Below are 27,500 nucleotides of genomic sequence, written 5' to 3'. Positions count from 1 at the left end.
TGTAGAAGTGAATCCACTCTCATTTGTCAAACCTTTTTAAGTCTTTTTCTCTTGTCTCTACCTTTTTCCTGCCCTTCTCTTGGGCCTTTGCAGCTAAATCTGGTGTCTAGTGTCACCATGTCGAAGAACATGTTGGAGACATCCCCACAGAGCTTACCTCAAACCCCTACCACACCAACGGCCCCAGTCACCCCGATTACCCAGGGACCCTCAGTAATCACCCCAGCCAGTGTGCCCAATGTGGGAGCCATACGAAGGCGACATTCAGACAAATACAACATTCCCATGTCATCAGGTAGGATATGAATGCTCAGTAGAGCTCTTTTACTTTGGGAGAGGAAAACTATAGCCGAAGCAACTGTACATGAGCCATTCCAGAGCACATGGAAACTCAAGTCATGATTTATGGAGTGATAATTGTTTTATTCCTGGTAAATGCGGATAGGGGTGATTCCCTAAGCACATCGTGATGGACTGTTCTGAATGGTTGTTCAGGAAAGCAAGCTCTCCCCATTAGAGACGTTGAGAGATGTGTTGTCAGGACAGCCCATATTATCACCTCAATGCCGTGAGATCCTTTGATCTCCGAGGGAAGACTGGAGCAGTACAACATCTGCGAGGAATGCTCTATGAGAAGAGCCCTTTAGAAGGATGGATGTGAAGCACCAATGCCTTACGCAACACTGTGCAGGCTTTACAGGAATCCGTCTTTATCAGGGTGCTACCTAATGAAACCCTAGCCCAGCTCCTGGTGCCTTCCCGCTACTTTGCTTAAGATGCATCTGAGAGGCGCAGTTGGCATGGAACACAAATTTACTTCCCTCCTCTCTCCCCCTGCTCCCTCCTCCCCACCAAACCCTCGCCCCCGCCCCCCGGGGCATCTGGATAATCACAGTCACACGTTGCAGCCATTATTAGCCCAGAGCCCCCTTTTGACCAAAAGTGAAGTTATTTTCCACACGGGCGCTTGTGAGGGTTTTGTGTTTCCTTTGTCAGAGGGCCACAGACGCCCAAGAGATGATCCTTGTGTTCTTTTCGAAAGCATTAGATGAGAGAAGCGAAGATTATGGCAGGGGGGCAAAAGTCCATGTAAGAACATGCCTAAACCACCCGCTTAAAAGAGGACCTGGCTGTTGGAAAAATCCTCAGGCCAGCTGGTCACACTGTTCCTGAAGTACCGCCAACAACTAGGGACGCTTCATTTGCACTTCATGTCAGAAATGGCCTTTTCCATATAATTCAATTCCACTGTCATGCTTTGTGCTTTCACTAGTCAGTGGCTTTCTCCCTGAAATCACTTCACCAATACTAGGGGGAAAATATGAGAAACCAATCCTATGCAATGGGCAGTATGAGCAGAATTAACACCTCCTTTTTGCTTTTGTAGAAATTGCCCCAAACTACGAGTTTTATAAAAATGCAGATGTCAGACCTCCCTTTACTTATGCAACTCTCATAAGGCAGGTAAGTAGAAGGAAAATTAACTTTGCCTGATTAAATTAAAATTCATTAATGCTTAAAGAAAGGCTTGGATGAGGAAGTGTCATCGAGCCTAGTTAGTAAACCGTTATTTTATGTCACTCTGTATCTTGTCTCATTTCAGGCTATCATGGAGTCATCTGACAGGCAGTTAACACTTAATGAAATTTACAGCTGGTTTACACGGACATTTGCTTACTTCAGGCGGAATGCGGCAACTTGGAAGGTAACTTCTTTTTGCAGCAGTTTGGAGATGCCTGGCTCCGTTCCTTACGGATAGCACCAGGAACATTTATTTACATGACATAAGCAGATTAGTATCTGCTTCCCCTCTTTTTAACCTGCCTCTTGAATGGAATGAATTCCCTCTCTCAAAATGACAAGTGAAAGAATAATTTTGCCTCTGATATAGTTTTCTAATTTGGTGCAATTAATAGCTGAGGCTTGGCAGAGAAACGAGGGCCTGACACACTAATTACAGTGTGAGCACTCAATCATCAACACCTTTGTTAGTCGCACGATATTACTTTTTCTCTTGCATATTATTGGCTAATTAGTTTGAAAAATGTCTGTTTGGCTTGTGCAACAAATGGAGGCTGTAGGTTTTGTCTTGGTCTGCGCCTTTGGTACACATCATACCTCATCATACAGACTGAAGCTGCCACGGGAGTGAGGGCCATGGCTACTCAGCTGGAACTAAAAGAAAGTAAAGTGAATATTATCCTGTCAGAACATAAATGCAGTTTATTTACTTAGACAAAAGGGTTCATCTATATCCCTGTCCAAACAACTTCATTGTCTGGATCCTACAAGGAGCTAAAAAAAAAAAAAAAAAATGTTAGTTCTGTGCATCTATTTTTGGAAAAGAGCAACGTCTGGAAAGATAAGGGCACTCAGCACAGACTAAGTGAACTGTTTTATTTTCATTTCAAAAAGCAGTCAGAAACATCAATTAGCCACAAGCCATTTGGTACAAAAGGGGAAAATGTTTGTAGCTGAGAAGAATAGAAGCAGCAAAGCACTCATCAGCATACTAAGAATTTTAGACTGTGAGATATGCTAAAGTGAATTAATTTGGATTTAAAATGCAAATTAATCTGGCAAGCGACTACAGATATATGGGTGTGAGGCTCAGAATGCTTTTAATTTACAAAATGTTTAGATGTTATTAGTTGCTACAGTGTGTAGCACTGTAAATGAATGTAATTGTTTTATTTATGCACAGTTACTTGGTATGTATTTTATATGATGTAAATGTCAGTGATAATCTGTAGAATATATGTTTTGGAGACTCTTCACTAAGTAATATTTATGTTGAAGGTTTACATTTTCTTTTGTTACTCATTAGAGAATGTAGTGAATGTTCTGTCATTTGATTTACTGAAAGAAATTTTAAAAGAAATGAAAGGTGATTTAATATCTTAGCTTGGTCTCATCTCCACAGCTCGGGGATCCAGCAAAACTCATTCTGAACAGCTTATTAGTTCTAACTATATCGCATGCATAATAAAACTGCTCATTTGCTCATTAATATTAAAATTATCATATTCAGAGCCATGGGCATTAAGATCAATCAAATCCTTGGATTTCAGGTCAGATGCTAGATCTGCTTATGCTTTTTTTTTTTTTTTTTTTTGAGAATTCTTCTCTTAAAGCAAGCCAGAAGCTTGTCTTTGTGCAAATAGAAAGAAATCTTCATCAAAATTACTTTGTTTTATATTCGTAAAAGAAGAATTAGGTCATTTCTGAGCACTTGATAGCTATATGCCAGTGTACCTTGACAGGAAGAAATATTTGCTTAGATTTATAATTTAATTTATGGAAAATACTCAAGGTAAATTATGTTGTCTACTGTATATTTATTATAGTTAAAATTTTAGGAATGACTTAATTTGATTTAAAAATGTTAATTTTGAGTAATTACTCTAATACAAAGCTGCCAACAACATCTGTTTGCATAATCATTGTGGGAAGAAAATGTACTCTCGGGTTCTACCAGCGACTTTCAATTGAGTTTAACATTTACAAAAACTTTATTGGGAATTTAAAAAAAAAATCTAAGTGTGTCTTATTGTGCAGGCAGAACGTTACACTGTAACTTGCATATGTCATCTAATAATACAGAATAAACAAACTCTGTCATTTCATTATTATAGGGATGAAAAGAATGCCTTTGAGCTTATTTGCATAAAGCTTTGTGCAAAATTAACACTTGTCACTGTAGCCTTTTTAGCATTTTAATACCTCAAGCAGGACTGGTTCCTTTGGACATTTCAACCATCCCTGAGTGCTTGATCAGGGACACAACAGAGCTGACCTAATTGTTCTGGCATTTTCAAAGATACTGTAATTTGTACAGATATTGCAATTTAGACCAGTTCAATGAAAGGAAGGTTTTGACACAGCTATTATTAAAATAGCTTGGAAGGTTCCCCTATCACAAAGTTCAAACTGCAGATTCCAGTAATTTGTAAGTTTGGGGTTTATAATATCATGCCATATTTTGATTTTAATACTTAAACATGTTAGGATTTTTCTCTGATTAAGTACGATCAATAATGTAGTGTGTTTGGCTGCCTTATTAAACAGTATTCTTTTTGCCGACTTTTCCCTCTCTTCTGGCTGATTTAGAATGCGGTACGTCATAATCTCAGCCTGCACAAGTGCTTTGTTCGAGTAGAAAATGTTAAAGGAGCAGTATGGACCGTGGATGAAGTAGAATACCAGAAGCGAAGGTCACAAAAGATAACAGGGTATGTTTGTGATAGTTTTGTGCATCCTCTGTCCTGCAGCCCAGCAGAAGAAGTGAGCACTTTAAGTTGGGGGTGGGGTGCTAATGGTACAGTCCCTTGTCACTCAACAGTTTTTTGAATCTAGGTTTAATGGCATACATCAACAGCATCCTACCAAGGTTTTTTTGTGTTTTTTTTCCACGAAAACAATCACCATGCTGTTTGTGTTGATTCTATTTGTATCAAAAAATTGTTTCACAGGGTGGAAATGCTTTCTAGAGAGAGACCCTTGTTTTATACAATACTGTAACCTCTAATAGAGCACAAAAGGCTATTTTTAAAATAAAGCTAATGTTCCAGACACTAGTCCTGAAAGTACCTTTTTGTAGCAGATCTTTGAAAAGCTTTTATTAAAAAATAGGGATTTTTATTTCACAGCTACTCTTTATTTTCTGGATGAAACTTTATTATTTGGACCTTCCCTGCGTTTTCCCCAACCACATCGGATATCCATTGAGAGCTATTAGGGTGATCAAGATACGGTAGTGTGAGAAAATTACTAGCTGAGAAGTTTGGAATCAATATTTTTCCTCTTTTTTTTTTTTTTTTTTCCTAGAGAACAAGACTGCCAAACTTAAGTCAGAAATATAATAGAACACAGTTTGTGCCAAACAAATGAATTCCATGTGGCATTTTCCTATTCCCCGAAACTACTACTTCCTTCTGTGAAGACATGACTTTAATGTACTTTATCTGCTCTTGGCCCTTCACTTTTGATTTCTGTAGTCAGGGATGTGCTAATTTCTGCATTCAAGAAAGAGTTAATCCATTATGTTGTCATTTAATTAACTATGGTAATTTGTTATGTTAATTCATGGTGTTCCGGAAATTAACCATTAATTATTTCCTGATTGCATCAAATTTGTAATTGTGTTGTATATTTACATTTTTAAATTTTTATGTGAACGCTGTTCTTGGAAATAAAACCTGGGAGGAACTAGAAACAGGTTTAGGGATCCTCAAGGTCATACCCCACTTTCCCTGCACACCATAGTCCAAAGTTCCAGTACTTAGATTCCTGGATCAAATATATATGTATTTACATATACATTCTATGTAGAGAATCATATATTTGAACTCTGTCGCCCTATTTCTGTGGTCTTCTATACAGCCATTCTGAACTGTAATGTGAGGCAACAAGCCAGGGCAATATCTTTTTCACTGAGATCATTGACATCCACATATTTTACATTTTGACTTATAAATCGTCTTCATATTTTTGTCTTCCAGAAGCCCAACCTTAGTGAAAAATATACCTACCAGTTTAGGCTATGGAGCAGCTCTTAATGCCAGTTTGCAGGTAATATCATTAAATGTGCCCCTTCTTATTATCCGTAGATGTAAATGTTTTGGCTCTTTTTTTTTTTTTTTTTGGCTTGGCTTGGCTTGGCTTGGTATTTAGGTGGGCTTGTGATTATTCTTAATAGTTGGTTAATCTTCCAAGTTAGTTGTAGTACCTAGTACTGTAGAAAGCACTGGTTCTAATGCAAGCTACTTTTGATGTGAAGAAGCAAGAAGGACACCCTGTGGCAAAATCTGGAACATTCGGTTTTCCTGCAAATGCTAGATTGATAGAAGCTTTTGCAAATGCATGTGGCTATGCATTAATATTTATCCAGGCTGTCATAAATGATTTCACATCATAGTGTTGGGGAACATGGTGCTTGTGGCAAAAACTTTAAAGTTTAATTATAATATATAATTTTTATGCAGAGGAGGCAAATGTCAGGACTTCTTTATTTTGAGTTAAGTTCTGGTCATTTTTAAAAAGCAGAGCAACTGCTTATATTATCTTGGGGTATTTCACTACATGTGAGGATACACTCTTTCATTATGCAGGAGCCTGAACCATGAGTGGGAAAGTTTGCTGGGAGAACCATCGTGTATGTTTTCACCTCGCATGTCATTTCCTGGATATTGCTGCCACAAGTTGCCAGTTAGGAACCTTTATCTTTCATTTGATCGAAATGCTTCTGAAGGGCCTGGATCAGAATTGAAACCCATTGCAATAAGATAGATTTTTTTTTTTTTTTTGCATCTGATTTGGAAGCGCATCTCGAAAGTCGCTTGACACCCTCTTCATTTCCCTAGGCTGCCTTGGCAGAGAGCAGTTTACCTTTGCTAAGTAACCCTGGACTGATCAATAACGCCTCCAGCGGCCTGCTGCAGGCCGTCCACGAAGACCTCAATGGTTCCCTGGATCACCTCGACAGCAACGGGAACAGCAGCCCGGGCTGCTCACCTCAGCCGCACATGTAAGTGTGGCTGACCGACCCCGTAAGGGGGCAGAACCTGTATTCACCTACTTCTGAAGTGAGGAAGTCTTCTTAAGTTTTTAACAGCACATTAGTAAAAACTGCAAGTTTAAATGGAGTTAAACTGCACCGCGTTTGCGTTATGAGAGAGTGTATCGGAATTGGTTTTAAGACACCTTTTAGATTCTCTCCAATGTCCTATAATTATCGTCCTAGCCATCGCCTACGAATGCTTAGTGCCACTAACATTCTCTTGGGTGTAAAGTGGTATCTAAGATGAGTCTCCATCTTACGGGTCATTATCACCGTTTGGTTTGTATGGTGCAATAAGAATATTCATGATGGAATAAGTTGTCGTAATTTTTACTACTATTACAGGTCTCTAAACCATTTATGAACTGTAGGCAAGATATTGCCCATTTTTATAAACCGTAAAATGCAAAGTTTAACTGTTACCCACAGTTTACATAGAAGCTAGTAAAGTGTAACTTTTTGCCTGTCTTATAAATCAGTGTAATTACATATTCAACTTTAATTACTGGTGCGTCTGTATTGGCAAGGTTTATATGTTATATTTTATGCAAGACTACGATTCCTATTAATATTTAGCAGCTAACTATATCATTAATTACTCTAAAATCTTTCCCCTACCATCTTTTTAATGGAGCTGCGAGAGTAGATGTATTAAAAATTGATGTATTGTGGATTTCAGAAATGTATATGACACTTTAAAAAATGCCTGGCCTTATTCACTAGGCTAAGTGTATCAGTTTCTTGTTTACTAAAAAGTATGGACCCCGTTAGAACGTACAGTTCAGGGGGAAAAATTAGAATCTGAATCCTGCACCAGCCATTCAGTTGTCAGAATGAGTCGCAATGTATGTCCAAACCTCTGAGAGTTCAGCATCGCATGCTTCTAATTTCAAGTCACTGAGGTAAGAATTGTATATACTTCCTCTTATTCTTCTATCTTCTCTCCCTAATTTTGCACCCAGTATCTAGTCAAAGGCCTGAAAGGGAATTACGGTCTTTCTAGGTGCCTTTTCCTTTTGACCTTTCGCAGGATATTATTTTTGTTGACCCTTTAGACAGCTTATTCTCTTTGACATATTAATGTCTTTAAGACCATGCGCCTAATTGCTTTATAGCCCTTTTACGCCATCACCTTTGTGAAAAACACACGGTGAACATTACTGTGTTTTATCAGGTTCCAAACCATTGCTTTTTCGAAATGGAAAAATTTGTCTTTTGGAAGTGTCTTTAGATGTATTAAATAATACAAAAGAAGTCATAAAACTCGAAGTAGAAAGAACATGAATATATGCTCTTGAGAGTAGCAGTACTCTAAAACAAGGAAAGGGAGCAATCCGACAAAAGTTTTTATATCCCTGCTTTATCCTATCAGCCATGCAGTGGGTAGCTTGAGGCCTTTTCCTTTCAGCCATTCTCCTGAGGCTGCTAATGATCGCTCCCTGTATAAAGTGCTAAAACAATAAAACGTTTAAGAGCAAACAAGAGTTAGTTCCTGTTTTCCCCCTTTAAAAAAGACCTATTTCAGAGAAATGAAAGGCATTCGTCATAGAGGTGCTGAAGCCGTTGCTGCAACTCCCTGTGCTCCTCCTGCACAATATATAGTGGTTATTATGAACCACATATAGAGGACATGTAGGGAAGTGGTTTTTAAAATATAGTGGGCCAATGATAAGGAGATAAAAATGAGTGATTCAATAAAGTAGTTTATTAAACATTGTATTTTAGAACCCGAAATAATAATTGTGCTACGTTAAGGTATTATCAGGTTAGTAGTGTTTTTCATTTGGCAATTACTCTTTTAGATTTTTTTCATTTTGTTAACAGTTTAATTATAAAATATTTCAGAAAAAAAAAGTGTGTGTAAAACAATATATAAAAATTATATTTAATGCCTGATGTAATGTCCCTATGGGCTTATAAAACTAAAATGTTCATAGTCAATATACCGTACATTTTATGATTCTATGAATTAGTGCATGTGAAAAATGTTTATGTATATTTTCCATAGGGAGATAAAAGGAAGGCTTCCCTGAGCTTCTTAGAAATAGATTTCAGAAAAGATAAAAATCAGAGAATGACCAAATCTTGTCTCTTCCTAAATTATATAAATTCTATCATACTTTTAATTATCATGCAGAATACTGAGTTGACATTCTCCCTTTGAATCTGTTTCAGCTGCTGTCATTAACATTTTGTATACTAGATGTCAAATATTATTGACGGAATGTTGCTACAGTATTCTATATCTTCGTCTTTATAGAGTTTTAAGATGCCTGTACTTAAAGAAGGTTATGGCGTTTTGTGTACATTATTAGACAAAGGAAAATATTATCTAATTCTTCCATCAGAGTTTGGCTGCATATAGTTGAGTATCCTTCAAAGCATTTGAAAATTAAACAGAAGTGAAAGAAAAAATTTTTTTAACTTTTAAATAGCATAGTCATGTGTCCTGAAATGAAATCATGGTATTTGTCCTTGTTGTCATTGGTTGGGGTGGCAGGAAGGGGTGGTAAGTTACACTCATGCAGTCGTTAGCGGGAGACAGAAGGACCTAGTGGTCTTAGTTATATAGGCTCTGGTGATTGGTTGCAGGGGTTCCAATCTCAGATTTAGTATTTAAGAGCTGAGTAAGATTTATTTCTCCCCTCAGTTTTCTCAGCTGAAAGTGAGGTAAGTAATAATACATACTTCATAGGATTCTTGCAAATGAAATGAGTGCCTGGAACATAATAATTGTCCCCTGTGTCCCTCAGAGTGTTATATTCACAGTTACTGATTTATATTACCTCTTGTAGTACCTCATTATTGCTATAAATGAGACCATAAACAATATAAAAATATGTTGCATTTTAATATATTTTTAGGCTCTCCATAAATGTGTGGTTACTTTCCTTGATCGTCCCTTTTCTTTTCCTCCCACCTCCTCTTATAATTCATGAAGTAAGCAGATCCATAAAAGTGAAACAAGATGAGACAGGAATTTATGGTAGGGAGCACCCTTCCTCAAAGTCAGTAAGATAAGAGATTTTTGAGATAAGATGTTATTTGAGGTTGGAGGCAACAAAATGAACAATTCAAAGAAAATAATATCAACCCAGAGCAGGAGCTCAGGATATGTACCTGGAGAATATTGCATATTGGGCTTGATAGGAATTTAGACTATACAAAGGAAAATAGAATTTAGAATATGTGAAATGGTATCAGACTCTTGAGTGCCTTAAGTATCAAGCTATGGTGTTTGTTTTAGTCAGTATGGAGCCTGTTAATGTTATCAGCTTGGATTTCACAGGATTAGATATGCCTTTAGGAAGGGTAATCTGAAAGTAGACTGAATGATCCGTGCCTGAGAGAATCTCATGCAAGGTAGGATATTCTGGAGTTCAGAAGCTGGGGAGCAAAAGATGAGTTCCTGCAACATGTAGTGTCTGACTTAAGTACAAGACAGGGAGTGGAGAGCAAAGAACCCATACAAGGAGTGCTGTGAGAAGAAATACAAGGAATGCAAGACAGCTGACTGAATGCTGGGGACAAAGAGGAAAATTAGGAAAAATCATAGCCATTTTAAAAGCCCACACAGAGAAATAGAGGCCACAAGAAGACAGGCTCAAGGGGGAAATAATGATGAGTTCAGTGTCTTGCTTGCTGAATCTGAGAACATGAATGTCCTTAGATTCAGAAAAATCAAAACAAAACAAAACAAAACTGAAACTGTTTCTTCATTTAGTCTTTTTATGCAACTCCAGAGTTAGTAAAATTCCACATAGTATAAAATGGAAGTATTCCTGAGATTGGTAGAAAAGGTATTTTGAAGCTTTAGAAGAATAGAACAGCTATGGATTAGTGCTTCTTATATTTTTAGAGAATAAGAGATGCCAAATTATCATCCTGCTCGACGCTCCGTATTTAACACTTTGTGCACTGTGCTCTTACTCTTAGAGTGCCATGGATGAAGGCTTTTGCCAAACTGGTGCATTAATTTTGCCTTGATTCTTTAACTTTCTGTCCGGTCCTTTTTCCACTTCTCCTTCTCTTTCCTTACCTAAATTCTCCCTTTCCTTAAGGGCCGTGTCTTATTTTTCCTGCAGGTTTTCACAAAGAATCTTGCAGTTAGGACCTACCTATACTCTTCCCCACATTTCTGAAGAGCTTGTTGCTTGCACCATTATTTGGAACTAACAGTGAGTGTGTGTGTGTCTGTGTATGCACATGTGTTCCTGCACACGTGTGCTCATTTTGCACTTATCTCTGACTGAGTGGCAGATCCCTTAAGGACAGAGACTGTGTTTTATACATGTTATACTATATGAAACCCTAACACATTTTTCCTTCCAAAGTAAATACTCAATAACCATATGATACTGATTATGAAGAATCAAATGGGAGAAGTTTCCCTGTGGCTCGCAAGTTAAGGATCTAGCGTTTCAGCTGTGGCTCAGGTCGTTGCTGTGTGGGTTAGATCCTTGGCCTGGGAACTTCAACATGTGCAGGCACCACACACACACACACACACACACACACACACACCCAACAAATAAAGAATCAAATGGGAGGTGACAATTAGATATGGTTTGACTTCATGAGCTAATCCCTACAAGAGTACAATCGAGTGTTTTCTTAGAGAAATGAAGAAAAAGGAAAAAAAGAGACTTTTAGGAAGAAGAGATACCTAAATATAACATTCATTTTTTATGAGGGAGTGAAGAGATTTTTCTAAGTATTGGAAGAGTCTATGTGTGAACTTTTAATTTTAAGTATTTAATTAATATGTGTTTTATGACTGTCCAAAGTTATGTGACTAGAAAGCGGCAAGCCCCTTCACCTCATTTGTGATTATCCTCCCAGACCTTGTTACATTTTATTTATCTTGTTGATGGTGAATTAAAAAGGAAAACAAAAAATATTGAGATCAATACGTAATCGTCAGATGAATGTTCAGGAGGATTTTAGCAGAAGTAGGAAAGGTTAAAGCCAGGTGGAATAACAGAGATTCCACCTAATAATTTTTGGAAACATGTTTTGACTCTTTTCAATCAAATAGATTTCTATTGAAAGAAGTCTAGAGCCATCACGATTTTAACAGATGTAAACGATACTTCCTATGAGAGGCTGAGCTGAGTGTCATTAAGATTCATGTCTTCCCTTCTGTACGTCAGTGCCAATATTCCCTGAATACCTGACTTTTCAGAGTTCTATACATAATGGGCAAAATTACTTTAGATTCCTGTTTTATATCTGTGTTTGCCTCTTATAGAAACTACCTTAAGAGTTAGGATTGATGCTATGTTCAGGCAGAAATAATTTCAACTTACTTTCTTCTCTCATGTGTTAGACTTAAATGAATGAAAAGAGCAGAAAACATTTGGAATAGACCTGGAAGGTGAGCTCACACTGGTAGAATCAATCCATTTCCTGTCTCCTTCCAGACCTGAGGCAGAAAGAGAAATTTAATGATGTGCCCACCATATTTAGTTCAACTCCAGTTGTTTCTCTTTTTTATTAAGCAATTGTTTCTTCTCATTCTCAATATGTTGGCTCAGATTGGCCTGGTCTTTCTCTTATGAAAAGTGTTAAATGAGGTTCCCATTCTGATATTTTCAAATTTTGTTTCTAGAGATCAAAACAAATGTTCTTCCTGAGCTGGTTTTGTGTGGAGGGCTTCACGCACAAAGGCTGCCATTGTCATGGCGCTCCCCTTTCTGATTATTGGAGTCTCCTACTGTTGAGTTTTCAGATCATTTCTTGCACGTCATTCCTGAATCCTCTTAGCCTCCATGCTATTTCAAAGTTCTGCTTGCTAATATTCTGTATTAGTTTCAGGGGATGATTATTTTCTCTCTCTTATTAAGGCAAATATTTGAAGTTTATGAGTTAAAGATCTTCTCTATGGGGTCAGGAGGTTAACATGGCTTATATAAAGCTAGAAGATAAACTTGTTGTGTTCTTAGAAGCCAAAACTTTAGGGTGAGGAAATCAAAGGCTATGGCATCACACAATAGTAGTTTAGTATTATTCCAGGACTGCAATGGAGATCACATTAATCTATTTTTTTTTTATTAATGTGTTGAATTCACATTCTGCAATGCCCCAGAACTTTCGTGCATCGCACGTTCCAGGCATCCTTTTAACAACCTCTGCTTCTTGAGAACCTCAGTTTGTTGATCCAATGGTAAACTTCAGCCTCTCCTAGCAACACTACTTTGCAATCAAAGATAGCTAAAAGGGACTTCCAGACACCCGTTTTGTGAAAGAGTATTGAAAATCTAATATAAATTTTGAATTGTCATGAAACATACTGAAAACATTCAAGTATATAATATTACCTTTCTTCTTCCTATTCTTTTTAGCTGCCTTAAAATTCAAAATGCTATTTGTAGAAACATGTAGAATTTGCAGACCCTGTACCTTTGGTTGGTGATTTTTATATAAAATCCCTACAGATCTTAGATCTCTGTGTGGACAAAAGCATTTGAAATTGGAGTGGCTCTGTATATCAGAGGAAAGCAGTTGAAAGTACCTGACAACTTGAGCAAGTGGAATGCTTTCTCATTGTTTTCATGCCTGTTAAGCCTGAGCTATTTTTGCTGATATTTTGGGTCATTAAAATACATTAAGAAGCTCTAAACATAAAAGGGTTTTTTTTTTTTTTTTTTGCTTTACATATGTTTTCACAGATTTTCTATTTCACAATTTTTCAGCCATCTTTAAATTTTTTTTTTTTCCCCTGGCATTTCTGGGTCTCTTAGAATTTTCATTCTGATGTAATTCCATTTTGACTTAATCTCTAAACTTTTTTTTATTAACTGTGCTAGTTAGCTTTGAGATCTCTTTCCAAAGTGACTGAACAGAACTTATGATTATGCCAGCTCTTTATCATCTCATCTTTTTTTTTTTTTTTTTAATGCTACAAGTGTGGTTCAGTAGCGGCTGTTCTTTTTTACATTATTCCAGTCCCCATATGTGGCACTTACAACTCATTCTAGTTCCTCCTAATAAAAAGATCCTCCCAGAGGTACAGTGCCTTCAGCCTAAAAGGGCTGTATCCCCACCGTGCCAATTGTGGAAACTTGTGGGTTCCTATAGGGTTTTAAAGGGTTTTTTTAGAACTATACAGATGGTATCTGACATCCGTGGTATGAGTCCTCACAATTTAGGCAAAGTGTGTCAGAAAACTTTTCGCTGACAGTATGGTAGCTTACTGTTTCTGTTTTATATCTAAAGAAGACGTTTTGTTAGAAGGTACATGTATATCTTCATTTGCACTAGCACCACTTGAGCCTTAGAAATTTCCTTTTGCTAAGGGTCAAAAGGTAATTGATGGAATTGTTTAAAAATGAATATTCTAGTACTAGGGAAAACTGAGGGTTTTTTATGCCTACCCATGCGGTGTTTTAACTTCAGCTTTTGACATAAAGCTTAGGGAAGTAGATGCCTATTTGGTGACTATGGGGTTTTTTATGACTAAAGATATTTATTACGTAAAATTGACTATCACTTCAGGATGTTACTTAATATTAAGGTAATTTACATAAGAAATTATATTTTAATATGTGTTAAAATTATATGCATTTTGACTCCTTGGGAGAATTTAAAATTAACCTGAATGAATATGATATACATGAAAACTCTGATACCAGTAAACATGGTTTAAAACTTTATCTCAAAAAAAACCCTTAGGAGTTCCTTCCTGTCGTGGCTCAGTGGTTAATGAATCTGATGAGGAACCATGAGGTTGCGGGTTCGATCCCTGGCCTTGCTCAGTGGGTTAAGGATCTGGCATTGCTGTGAGCTGTGGTGTAGGTCGCAGACGCAGCTTGGATCCCATGTTGCTGTGGCTCTGGCGTAGGCTGGCGGCTACAGCCTCAATGAGACCCCTAGCCTGGGAACCTCCATATGCTGCGGGTACGGCCCTAGAAAAAGGCAAAAAGACAAAAAAAAAAAAGAAGAAGAAGAAACAGAAAACCTTAGAGTTCCTGCATTCCATAAGCAGTTTCTATCACTGGCATATAATTAAACAATTTATGTAAGCCACTGATGACTAACATTCTTCACTTTGCTTAATATTATCTTAATCTTTGAAGACTGAAAAGTATGTAACATCAGCAAGATATTTAAAAGGCAGGAGCAAAAGTAATCAGTGGTCACATAATGTTATCTAACTCAATAAATTTACATTTGCGACATTAAATCTAAGGTCTCTTTTGTTAATTAGCAGGTCAGAGAAGGACATAATCCACAAGATTTAGAATAAAAGATAAATATTGTTTTTACTCCCTATTCCATTCTCATGTTGAGCAGTAACAGCATAACTAGCACAGTTCATTGAATCAGTAGCAAAGGAAGAGTTCCAGCAGAGCAGCCAGTCTCAAAGATTAGAGCGACCTAATAACTTGAACCACAGTAATCCCAGTGAGGAGGTATCTCTATAAAGAAATCCAGGAAACAGCTTCACCAGGAGCCAGCAATGGATGGGCAGCATCCCATCGAGGCAGTTTGGCAAAGGAAATAGACAACAACCTAGAAAAATGGGTGAGCTCCATCCTGAGGGCTGGCCATTGCCATTGCATCCAACTGTAGGACTTGGAGGTCATGATCTTCAAAGAGCCAGAACCGAAATTATCAAAGAAGGAATTAGAGAGAAACAGGAACATAGACTCTGTGTACGCAGATAGCCATCCTGACATTTCTGACTGAAACTTGGCCCAAGGAAGACAAGGCAAAAACAGTTTTTAGATGAATGGTTCAAAGGAGTTTTGGAACAGAAGCAAAACTGACTTAATGGTCGAATGTCAAGAGATGATGAATTTTAGACTTTATTTCTCTGGCCAACAGATTAGAGATATAAAGGCCCATACTTGAATGTTAACTGAAAGTAACCATTTATGACCCACAGAATGGAATGGTGGAGTTCCTATCATGGCTCAACGGAAATGAATCTGACTAGCATCCATGAGGACGCAGGTTTGATCCCTGGTCTCACTCAGAGGTTTAAGGATCTGGCGTGGCCATGAGCTGTGGTGTAGGTCGCAGACGCAGCTCAGATCTGGCATTGCTGTGGCTGTGGTGTAGGCCGGCAGCTATAGCTCCACTTCAACCCCTAGCCTGGAAACCTCCATATGCCAAGGGTGAGGCCTTAAAAAAAAAAAAAATAATAATAATAATAATGGATTCGTACCCACTGTATCTCCATGGGGAACACTTTTCACTCTGAGATTGGGCACTATGTATTTGGACTTATCAGCGATCAAAGTAATTGCATCTATATTTTCATTTTATTACAGCTGTTTTTGTCCCATCCAGGACTTTTATAAGATAAAATGGTAAATCCTAAAGAATGTAATTGTTTTTTTAATTAGCACCACAGCAAATCTATCTGAAATCATTTGGGAATGAGCCTCCTAATCATGTAAAATCCAGCTTCTTTAAACAATGTTGCATGCATTTGAATAAATTACAATATAATGTTGATGATAATGGCCAGAAATATTAGAAAAAGTTTTATATACATTTATCTTCATGCAGTTTATAAAGTTATGTTTCCACCTTTTGGTTGTATGTCTTACAACTTCTACTAATAATAAATGGAACTTCGGAACTCTGCCTTGGGTCAGATCTATTGGGATGTAGAATAGAATTATAAACTCCATCCTTCAGAAGGACAGTGCATCTTTGAAGAGAAAATGTTATTCCAATTAGCAGAAAATAATATTCTTTGGCAGTCAAACACTAAATGATTATATTTTTTCAGAATATAAAATATAGGAGTTATAAGATTTATTGAATATATTAGAATTAAAGTCATATTCTGAAAAATTTTTTGGCTATTTATCTTTAGTCATAGAAAAAGGCATAGGAAACTTGGTAGGGCTTTTTTTTTTTTTTTTGTCTTTTTGTCTTTTTGTCTTTTCAGGGCCACACCTGTCGCATATAGAGGTTCGAAGGCTAGGGGTCAAATCAGAGCTATAGCTGCCAGCCTACACCACAGCCACAGCAACACCAGATCTGAGCTGCGTCTGCAACCTACACCACAGCTCATGGCCACGCCGGATCCTTATCCCACTGAGCAAGGCCAGGGATCGAGCCTGCAACCTCATGGTACCTAGTCAGATTCGTTTCTGCTGCACCATGACGGGAACTCCAGCATTTTTTAAATTATAATCTGAAAAAGGAAACTAAACAAAATATGTATGGAATGAGGAATCATTTGTTCACTCCAATTTTTCTATCCTGTTTTAATGCCTGTACATTTCTGAAAGAAGGAATATTTTCCTTTTCATCAAATGGTAAGCAGGGTTTTTATCCAGCTATCCAGAAGGGTGGTTCTGGGTACCGTCGTAGTGACAGCTGTGTGCAAATTCATCCAAATGAAAAGGAAGATCAGTTCATTCAACATAAGAATGTTTGTGGGAAATCTTCTTTTAATTTACAGAAGAGAAAATAGTCTTTAAAAATCATAAATTGGAGAAGTATTGAGTCATACTTGTAAAGATCTCTTTTATAATTTCTTAATAGATAAAATAAAAGCTAATTTATCATTTCTAGTTGTTTTTAATTATATGGTCTTCTTATTCACTTCTACACTGAAGAGAACTAAATATTTTTCTAATGTGTGCTTAAATTTGGAATATAAAAACCTAGATTTTAGTGGAACAAATCAGATTATCATTTCAAAAGAATAAAATCATAAATAAAATTAAGTAAATAAGTTCTTAATGACTATATAAATAACTTTAGTTATTCAGTTACTCACATTAGTCTAATCGTCTCTCATTTTAAAAAGTAACAGCAGGAGTTCCCGTCATGGCGCAGTGGTTAACAAATCCGACTAGGAACCATAAGGTTGCGGGTTCGGTCCCTGCCCTTTCTCAGTGGGTTAACGATCCGGCGTTGCCGTGAGCTGTGGTGTAGGTTGCAGACGCGGCTCGGATCCCACATTGCTGTGGCTCTGGTGTAGGCCAGTGGCTACAGCTCCGATTCAACCCCTAGCCTGGGAACCTCCATATGCCGTGGGAGCGGTCCAAAGAAATATCAAAAAGACACACACACACACACAAAAAGTAACAGCAAAATGTTTTCTTTTAAAATTAAACTTTTCCAGGGGAGTTCCCGTCATGGCACAGTGGTTAACAAATCCGACTAGGAACCATGAGGTTGCAGGTTCTATTCCTGGCCCTGCTCAGTGGGTTAAGGATCTGGCGTGGCCATGAGCTGTGGTGTAGATTGGAGACTCAGCTCGGATCCTGGGTTGCAGTGGCTCTGGTGTAGGCTGGCGGCTATAACTCCGATTCGACCCCTAGCCTGGGAACCTCCATATGCCACGTGCACAGCCCAAGAAAAGCCAAAAAAAAAAAAAAAAAATTAAACTTTTCCATTTAAAACCTTGGTTTCATTTATTAACTTATTTCCTGTGATATGTTAAACTAAAATACTTTCTAAACAAACTATTACTCTAAAAGTTACAAATGTTTAAGAAACATAAATTATTTCTCGCTTAAGCTAGACTTTATACAATTAAGATAACTAAACTTTGTAATGTTTATAAATCTACCTTTAAATTCCACATATAATTGTATTATTTCCTTGTACATATACTAGATGGAAATGAGTAAAATTGAATTTCCACAATCTCCATTTTTTATATGCTTTCTAAATGAGCATCCATTACTTTGCCAGTTTTCCTGTGAAACTTTTTAGAAAAAAGTGACTTTTAAAAAAAATGTTGTATTTGATATGCTTATATCTTCCAAAATAGCATTCAGTAGAAGTTAGCTACTCAGAAATAACAAACAAAACTAAAAACAGCCTCATGAAACTAAATCTTCCATCTTAATAAAGGAGTTTGTGTTTCTAGTTTTGGAATTCTTTTTACTTCTTCAGAACGAAGATACTTATGTAGTCAGCATGAAGATTTTGACATTGGCAAATTTGAACTGATAGAATAAAAATTTATTTGAACACATATAAAATTATAAAGTGCTAATCATTTACTTTGAGTTTTAAATAGTTCCATATATTAGTTATCATTATCCATTCAAAAGCTTTGTTCCAAGTACTAAATAGATATTACAGGTACTTAAAAGGAAATATCTTGTCCAAGTCTTTTTCTTTTAATTACAAAATTTTTGATGCTATTTTGTGAAATAGTCAAAATTTATATGGCCTATAACAATACTATGTCTATTTTGATATTTTTAAATGTCATTAATCAACAATGTAACAGTATATGAGATAAAAAATAACTTGTTATAGTTAACTAATATATCCTGTGTAGGTTAACTAATATATCCTGTGTAGATTAAAGGTATACAGACTAAATTAAGCAGAGTAAATATCAAGAAACTTAAAAATCAAGAACTTGAACATATCCATATTGAGTGGGAAATAGATGTGTGAGTTAAGGTTTACCATATTTTAATACATTTGTTTCTTAGAGTACTATATATAAATTCATTTTTTCTGGATAAAGATTGCTATATTGGGCCAAATAAAATTATTTTCCATAGTAAAACTGAAGCATGAGGGCATAAAGCTATTTCTGAGGATAGGTTTTTGAGTATTATCTGGAGAATAACATCTTTTATAGTAAAGATCTGCTGTTACTGATAGAGCATGTTATAGGATTTTGAAAAGAAGTATTATATCTCTTTGTAAAATGATGCTTATTACTCTTTTTTCAATAGATATACTTTATTAACTGTATTAAAATTTGCCTCAAATGACTAGGATTATCTGAAGAAAAGATATAAGGGAATCTCATAATGAGTAAACCACTAAAAACAACTTGGATTTAGTCTTACATTTAGTCTTGATTTGTAAATGTTTGATAAATTAACTTTACATTGCCTAAAATTGCCCATATTGTAGATATGACCAATTAATTATAAGTTTTTCTTCACAGCATTTGTGGATATGTGTCATAGCATTTAAGACTTAAAGTTTTTATCATTGCCTTCATGGTATTAATAAATATTGATTGCTGAAAGACCCAATCAAACTTACACTGTGTCACTGAATTTCTCATAAATGATGACACTAGGATTTTAATCATGACATTAGATGATATCTAAATACTACAGTGAACTCTGCCATCTAACATCTATTGACTTAAATACATTTTGAACATCTCAGTTAAACAGAACTTTACTCATAGTACTTTCTTATTCTAAGGAAAAAACAGGAATATTTTATAGGGTCTTAGTCTTAAAGAGGAAATGTAGACAATTTACATTCCTCTAGAGATTAAACTGTATGACCACAATCTAAAAAGGTAAACTTTTCCATTATCATTTGACTCTTTGCCTGTAGAGTGTAGGCAACATTAATATTTCTTCTGCTTTTCATGGGTGCCCTAGGCACTTAGAGATTTCACAACTGAAAAAGCAACACATTTCTTTAAGCAGAAAATCAGTCTATTGATGTAGCCAATCCTCTGTGTTTTTGGTATATACCATGATGAGGGTGGGCTGTAAAACTGAGTGATTAAAATAGAGTGTGACAATCAACCACTACTTTTCATTTCCTTCTAGTAGAGGGTTGGCAGGTTGAATGGAACGAGACGAGTTTCATTTGCTTAAATTGAATAAACATTCATTGAGCACCTATTATGTGCAACAAACTTTGCTGGAAACTGGCAGATGATGTGTATCTACAAAGAGGTAAAACTATCTAATAGAGGGTTGGATATGTACATAGATAATGAGAGTCCAAGTAAAGGAAGGGAGTTATAACCAAATTCCAAATTCAGCCTTAAGTGTATGCACGCACACAGAAGATCATAAAGTCTTCATGGAGGATATGGCTTTGAGTTATGTTTAACATGAAATAGATCTTTAGGTGGAACTTTATGAAGTTACTGATATGTGGCTGTTTTTTGCTTACGGAGATAGCAATCTTAAACTTTTCACCCTAAAATTAAGCAGAGATGAAGAAAGAGAAGATAGATATAAAGGATTTGAGGATGTGAGCAAAGGTGACTAAGATATAAAACAGGAATCTCATTCAGAAAACAGATCATTCCTTTGCCTTGGCACATGGGAGGTCTGCCTAGAGAGGAATACCTGCGTGATGAGACGGGACAAGAATTTGGGATCCATATCTTAGAGTTAATCAATTTCCAAGCTGATGATAGGGTAGGAGAATTTAAAAATTCACCAATTATTTGATGATTCTTAGCAAGCCCTTCCAGGGCACATGTTACCTACTTTTAAAAAGGCTTATCTCTTCTTTGTCGCTACTCTTCTCTGGAAATATTTTATTTTTTTCACTTGAGAAAGTGTCCATACTTTATGCCATTTTCCCTCAATATTTGGTTTGGGAATATATTTTTCTTCAAAGTAACGTAATTACAGACCGAAAAATGAAAAATACATAAAATTTCCAGAGATCAAGTATTGGCAGCCTTTGTGAAGGCGGCCGTTGCTACTGCTAGGAGCTTAGTCACAAAGAAGACTGTAAAGAAACTTTCTTATTCTAAGGAAAAACAGGAATATCTTATAGGGTCTTAGTCTTAAATACCTCCCAATCTTCTACTTTCTAATATCCCAGGTTTCTGTGCCCTCTTCCTCTCCTCCTTGAGCAATTAAACCAACATATAAAGACTCATCAGAATTGAATGCGAGTTATGAAGAGTCTATCTGTTTTTAATTTGTACAATTTTTGACAGAGATTTAGACTCTTCTGTCTTCTTAGTAGAGTATAAAAGGGAACTCTTTCACATGCATATAGATTTAAGAGCAGTATGTACAAAAAAATTTTCCTCCATACCTAATAGACTAAATTCTTTCCTTCTTTCCACTGTTTCTAATTCTGCTACCTTAGTCCTGACCATCATTACCTTATTACGCTGTTGGAGTCAGTTCCTAACTGGTAACCTTACCTCCAGTGGCCTATATTCCATCTAAGCTTTGCAAATTAATCCTCCTAAAACTCATATCTTTTCATTGCCGTGCTCAAAAACCATCAATAGCCCTTCAACTGGCAGAGAATAAATTTTAAACTCCATAAAATGCAACTCAAGGGCCCTTCACCATGTGACCTTGTTCTGCTTTCTAACATATTTCTTTATTACCAACCCTCCATTCCCCATGGCCTCTACACACTCTCAGAGTTCCCACAACACATCTAAATTCTCTATTTTTCCCATTCCTGCTCCAAGTGCCCTTTTCCTCATCTCTGCATAATGAACATTTTCATATCCTTCAAAGTCTACCTGAAGTGACACCTGCTTCTGTCATAGATCATTGACTGACCAGATTGCCAGAATTTATCCCCCTCTTCCAGAACACTTGGTATATTATGATATAGATTACGTTCTACTTGATAACTTCAACAGAAATTACTTGTGTGTGTGTGTTACTTCCTCTATTAGACTGGAAACTCTGCAAGGACAGGAACCATTGTCCATATTAGCGCCTAGACCAGTGGTTTGCACCTAATGCTTATTGATTTTTTTTTCCACTTCCAACAAGAAGTAATCTATATCCTTCCAGAAGTACTTCTATTTCGTTACTTTGAACCTCTCTGTCAGGGAATGGTAACAGACTTTATACTTCTTCATCGCTAAATACTTTTTACCTCCAATTATCTGAAGAAGTTCCTAAGAGCTTTCTAATTCTTCCACATATAAATTATATCAAATTGGGAGGTTGCCTATTCCTTCTTCAAGCAAGAAATATAAATCATTGCTTTTCTTCCTTCCTTCCTCCCTTCCTTCCTTTCTTTCTTTTTTTCTTTTTCTCTTTTTTTCTGGCTTTTTAGAAAGTTCCCAGGTTAGAGATTGAATTGGAGCTGCAGCTGTTGCTGTGCGTCACAGCAATACCAGATGCCAGCTGCATCTGTGACCTACACTGCAGCTTGTGACAGCACCGGATCCGTAACACACTGAGCAAGGCGAAGGATCAAACCCGCATCCTCACAGATACTAGTCAGGTTTGTCATCTGTTAAGCCACAATGGGAACTCCCAAATCACTGCCTTTCTATAATAAATAGTAGGCAGTTGACTTGGAATAGTTGAATTGGAAATCTTGTGTTTCGTGAACAGAACAATTTTTAAACTGTTCACAATAAATTCCTGGGAGCTAGCTTGAATGAGTATTTATTACTTATCAAATGGATAATTTGCTTTAAAATCAAAGATGAAGTTACTTCCAAATCCACTTAAAGGGATAGGACATATTTTATCAGGTTTAGAAGAAGTACTACAGCGATGGTCAGAGTAAATATGTCTGCCTGCTGTCTGTGCCCTTCTTTGCCAAACGTTTGCATTCTTCTCTGATAACCTCGATGCCTGGTATGTATTCAGTGTCTAATAAACAAGTGAAAGGCTGAAGATATTATCCCAATTCAGACTTCATTGACTCCTGCCCTAAGATGTATTAAAAATAAGTCTACTTGTTGTCCTTTATTCGCAATCTCACAAATGAGACAAAAACAGTGATTCTACTAGTTTTTCTTCTCCTTTTTTTTGACTTTTCAGAAGTTGAAAAACAAAATCTAAGTCCTAAGTTTCAAATGTTTCAGATGTTATCATCTGTTTTACTCCCGCAAACAACTGATTCTATTTGTTTAAAGTAGCTTTTCTTTTATTATTAAAGGCTCAGTTGAGGACTGCAGTTTAATCTGCAAGACACCTCAAATTGTCGCTGAAGGGAGCAGTGCATAAATTTCAAATCAGGGAGGGAAAAATGGCATGATGGATATCCGGACCACCCAGAATAGATCTTCTTCAAACCCGGAAAGAGTTTTTATCACCAAGATAGTCAAGAATTTTTCTCATTTGTCCCATGAGCTTGTCCTTCCTTTACTGTCTTTGGTGAATTCCAGTGGGAGTATGTATGCTTTAAAAAAAGGGGTTTATGTGCTATAAGATTCTGCTTAGAGGCAAATAATCCCTCCCAGGTGTTAACTGCTCCTCCAGTATCACTTGATTGCTGTTTCTCTTAATACGCTTCTAACTGGCAATCTTGTACATACTTGAGTACATATTTCTCCCAAACCAGACTGTAAGTTTTTTGATAGATGTTTAAATGTCCCCACAGTGCTTTATAGCTAGAAAAGTATGCACCAAACATGTGTTAAATTAATCATTGACAATAGGGAGATAATGGTGATATGTTATTGGCTTTTCCTTTCAAAGTGAGATTGATGCCTCTTTATGCCATTACAGACACAGGGAACTTGACTCAATCCACAGCATAAAGGAATTTTGGGGAGAACATGTACTTCTTATCAGGCTTGTATATATTGCTATGTCTGTTAAAATTTCCATTCTTCAGTTAACTTGGAGTTCATCTATATCCAGCTGAATATATATCATCAGACTCCGTAAACCCCAATGTGCACAGCACATGTGCTGCAGGCCTGAACCATTCAATGCACGTACATTAGTGATTTTAATGACAAGCTAATGATGAGGCTTTGGATGGATGTCTGAGGAGAGTAAGTGCAGGGGTTCTGCCTAGCAAGCACTTCAGTGATGGCCCTTCTACTTTGAAATTTGCTCTCCTCTGTTGATTTAAAAATGACCAGAGACATGACCTGGAATTTCACCTTCAGTGATTTAGTGTTCAGAACTGTTTTAGTAAATCATTCTTTGGAATGATTATAGTAGTATGTTGCATTATTTTGTTCCTCTTCTTTTATTACCTTAAATGAACTTTTAAGAAAGTGTAGTTAGTCATTACTTTAATAGCCCTAACGCCTGGCATTTGATATGTGGGGCACATATATCTGTTTTATGACTTTTTTGATATGGCAATAAGGTCTTACTTTGTGGGAGGGCTAAAATATTTTAGAGCTAAGTTCATGTATTTTTTGATAATTCATTCATCTATTTATACTCTAACTTCTTCCAAAAAAAGATTTAAGGTTATAATTATATCATGGCTGTATATAACATTGATCGTGTATGACCCAGTCCCTGTTCCAAGTGTTTTACATACACAGAAATCATTTATTCCTCAGAACTACTGTGTAAAGTGGGTACTGTATTATCTCTGTTTCACAAATTAAAAAAAAAAAAAAGAGGTGCAGAGACATTAAGTAACTTCCCAAAGGTCAAACAGCTAGGAAGTAAAGGAGCCAGGATGTAATCCCAAGCATTTTATCCTCAAAGCCCACTAAATTCTTAAATACTATATTATTAACCACTTAACCACTGCTGCATGACTAAAGATTATAAATGAGGTGCCTAAATTATTCAGGATTACTTTGTGCTACACTTACAAGTTAATCAAAATACTAAATACATAAAAATTATTGTATTAAATTATACCCTGTTAATTAGAACTCTTTGCTTGATTTAACTGGAGAAGAGGATACAAGGAAGAATTGGTGAACATTGCATAGAGTGGGAATTAATTTAAAGGGTTTCCTTTATTTTATTTGAGTTGTCAGAGAGGTTTCTTTGGTAAAGGAGAGCTTTTTTTCCTAGAAGAAAATCTAATTATCTTATAGTGTCGTATCACATGGTAGGTACACTGAAGAATTTGGAAAAATGAACACTGCAGAGATGGCCACTTTTTTCCAGAGATAAACTAAACGACCCTCATGTCCTATAATGGGAATAAGAAGGGAAAGCTACTGCTAATGGCCCCAGAAGAGACTAATTTCCGATTCATTCTGCAACCCACCGAAGACATATGGTTTCTGAGGTTCCATATCTTTTGAATTGACATCCAAGACATGTGAAAACATGGAGCTCTCTGAGATCCAAAAGTGAGGAACCTCGTATAAATGGGAAGAGTCATGATAGAATTGTGGTTTTATTGAAATAATTTCCACCAATTTATAGGGAGAGGTATTGTAACTTGCAAGCAATTTTATTCCCTGGGACGCTTCAACTCTTGCTTCTTTTTATTTCTTCCTTAGACACTGTGTTGGTGGCAATCAGATATTTTTAGGAACTGAGCCTTAATAATTATTGGCTCTGGTTTTAGTTTATTTTAGTAAATGAGGAGCCTAATACGGTAGCTTTAAGGGAAGATTTCATTTATACCTTTTTTAGGCCTGATACCTTGTTCACAAACTAATTCTGATCAAAAGGATTCCAAGAATACTTAATTCCAGAGAGAAACTTTCTCATTTATAGTCGATACAAATGAAACTCTTAATTCTTTGATGGCACATAATTTATTCAGTCAACATGTATTTACTAGGTGCTTGCTATCTGTATAGCTCTCTTGATCTTTGAAAGTCATAGCCTAGTTGGCAGATACTGTACATCTACAACTAGAAGGAGTTCATTACAGTGCGTGTGATTAAGGCCACTTGATAGCAAGAATAACAAGGTTCCCAGGGAGAAAAAAAAAAAAAAAGCTGGCATTTCAGAGGCCAACTGTGTGCTAGTCCTGGTTCTGCCAACCAGGTTATCATATGTACCTACCATACTCTTGGGAAGTCACTCATTTTCTAATCTGTAAAATGGGAGCACCGAATAACAGTGTTAGAATTCAAAGATGCTATAGTTTTGAGTAAAAGGATGAAATTTAAAAATGCTTTGAAGGGTCAAAGTAGGATGTCAGTGAAAGCCGGACAGGTCAAACAAATTCCTTAGAAGTAGAGGAGATACAACTTGGTCCTTATATGGTAGACAGGATGTGCATAGGTAGAAAGCAGTGAGGAAAGAAATTCCAGGTTCTGTATACACACAGGAGTTGAAGAAGAAAGCACAGATGAAGTCAGCATGAAAAACGGCTTGGAGTGGGGACTGAACATGATGTTTTAAGGATGGTGTTTTGAGTATGGAATAGAAGTGTTTGTTCAGAACTACTGTTTTACCCAGGTAGATTGAGGCATACCTACTGACCGTGGCTGAAGGGTTTTGGTTTAATCTTGTCTCATTCCCCTGAGTTGCAATTCAGATAGATTTTTGTATAAGGCAATGGCATAATGAAATAAATTCACTGTGTATTAAAATTTTCTGAGAATGTGGAAGTTCACTTTGTGGCTCAGTGGTAATGAGCCTGACTAGTATCCATGAGGATGCAGGTTCTATCCCTGGCCTCCCTCAGTGGGTTAAGGATCCAGTGTTGCCATGAGCTGTGGTGTAGGTCGCAGACAAGGCTCAGATCCCACATTGCTGTGGCTGTGGTGTAGGCTGGCAGCTACAGCTCCGATTTGATTCCTAGCTTAGGAACTTCCATATGCTGCGGATGTCGCCCTAAAAAGAAAAAAGAAAAAATCTGATAATGTAAATGGAACATGCCTTTAGAGATATCCTTTAAAAAAATTTCTCTGTGTTTCTATTTTAGACATCATCATGTTTGTTATTCCTCTTTATCTGGAACTTGAGACTTTTACACAGGTTCTTTAGTCAACTAAAAATCCAACCCACGAAACTAAGGACACAAAGGAATCAGATACTCAGATCCTTAGCTCCAGCTGAGGGGACAGTGGAAGTGGAACAGGGGATTAGAAAACAGAGTCAAACCATGGGGACCTCCTAGGTCTTCTCAGAGCCTGGAGAACGTTAAAATACACCCCCTACAAAAGAGATTGAATCTTTAGCTGAAATTATTAGATGCCCCAAGTTATGTTAATTCACTTGAAGTTAATCCCTTAGAACAGCTCTAGATATCTATGTATGTCTTGCCAGCTACTGAGTCTCGGTTTAGAAATATTCAGCTATTTAAGCTTGAAAGTTTTGAATATTCATAGGTCATTTATAATACCTAATTAGAAAAAGGTGCTATTGTATTAACCTTAGGAGTTTATTCTAATCATTTTCAGTACTAAGAGTTTAACATGCACGAAAATGTCCTGAATCCCAGCTTGAACCTGGAAAATCTAAAATTATAAATTCAACCTAGAATGATTATGAAATCAAAACATCATTTTTTAATAAAAGTCATTAAATGAATATGAACTTTCACAAGTAATCTTATTAGAAGATGTCATTTGTATATTTTATAGAGCACTTTGGGAATATTAACATTAGATTTAATA

At 36.6% G+C, this 27,500-nt stretch overlaps 1 protein-coding gene across 1 annotated transcript in view; it reads left to right on the top strand.

Annotated features, from left to right (window-relative positions):
• FOXP2 (forkhead box P2) overlaps positions 1-27,500 on the top strand; it is a 545,958-nt gene that overhangs the window by 513,401 nt on the left and 5,057 nt on the right. The window contains exons 14-19 of the mRNA XM_047762905.1: positions 94-295; positions 1,388-1,464; positions 1,604-1,705; positions 4,111-4,232; positions 5,502-5,571; positions 6,363-6,526. Of these exons, the coding sequence (XP_047618861.1) occupies positions 94-295; positions 1,388-1,464; positions 1,604-1,705; positions 4,111-4,232; positions 5,502-5,571; positions 6,363-6,526 (737 nt within the window). The remainder of the gene's footprint in view (positions 1-93; positions 296-1,387; positions 1,465-1,603; positions 1,706-4,110; positions 4,233-5,501; positions 5,572-6,362; positions 6,527-27,500) is intronic.

The sequence above is a fragment of the Phacochoerus africanus genome, chromosome 16 (genome assembly GCF_016906955.1).
Source record: "Phacochoerus africanus isolate WHEZ1 chromosome 16, ROS_Pafr_v1, whole genome shotgun sequence".
Classification (NCBI taxonomy): domain Eukaryota; kingdom Metazoa; phylum Chordata; class Mammalia; order Artiodactyla; family Suidae; genus Phacochoerus; species Phacochoerus africanus.
The sequence above is the reverse complement of the archived record's forward strand: the minus strand, read 5'-3'. Positions and strand labels throughout refer to the sequence as shown.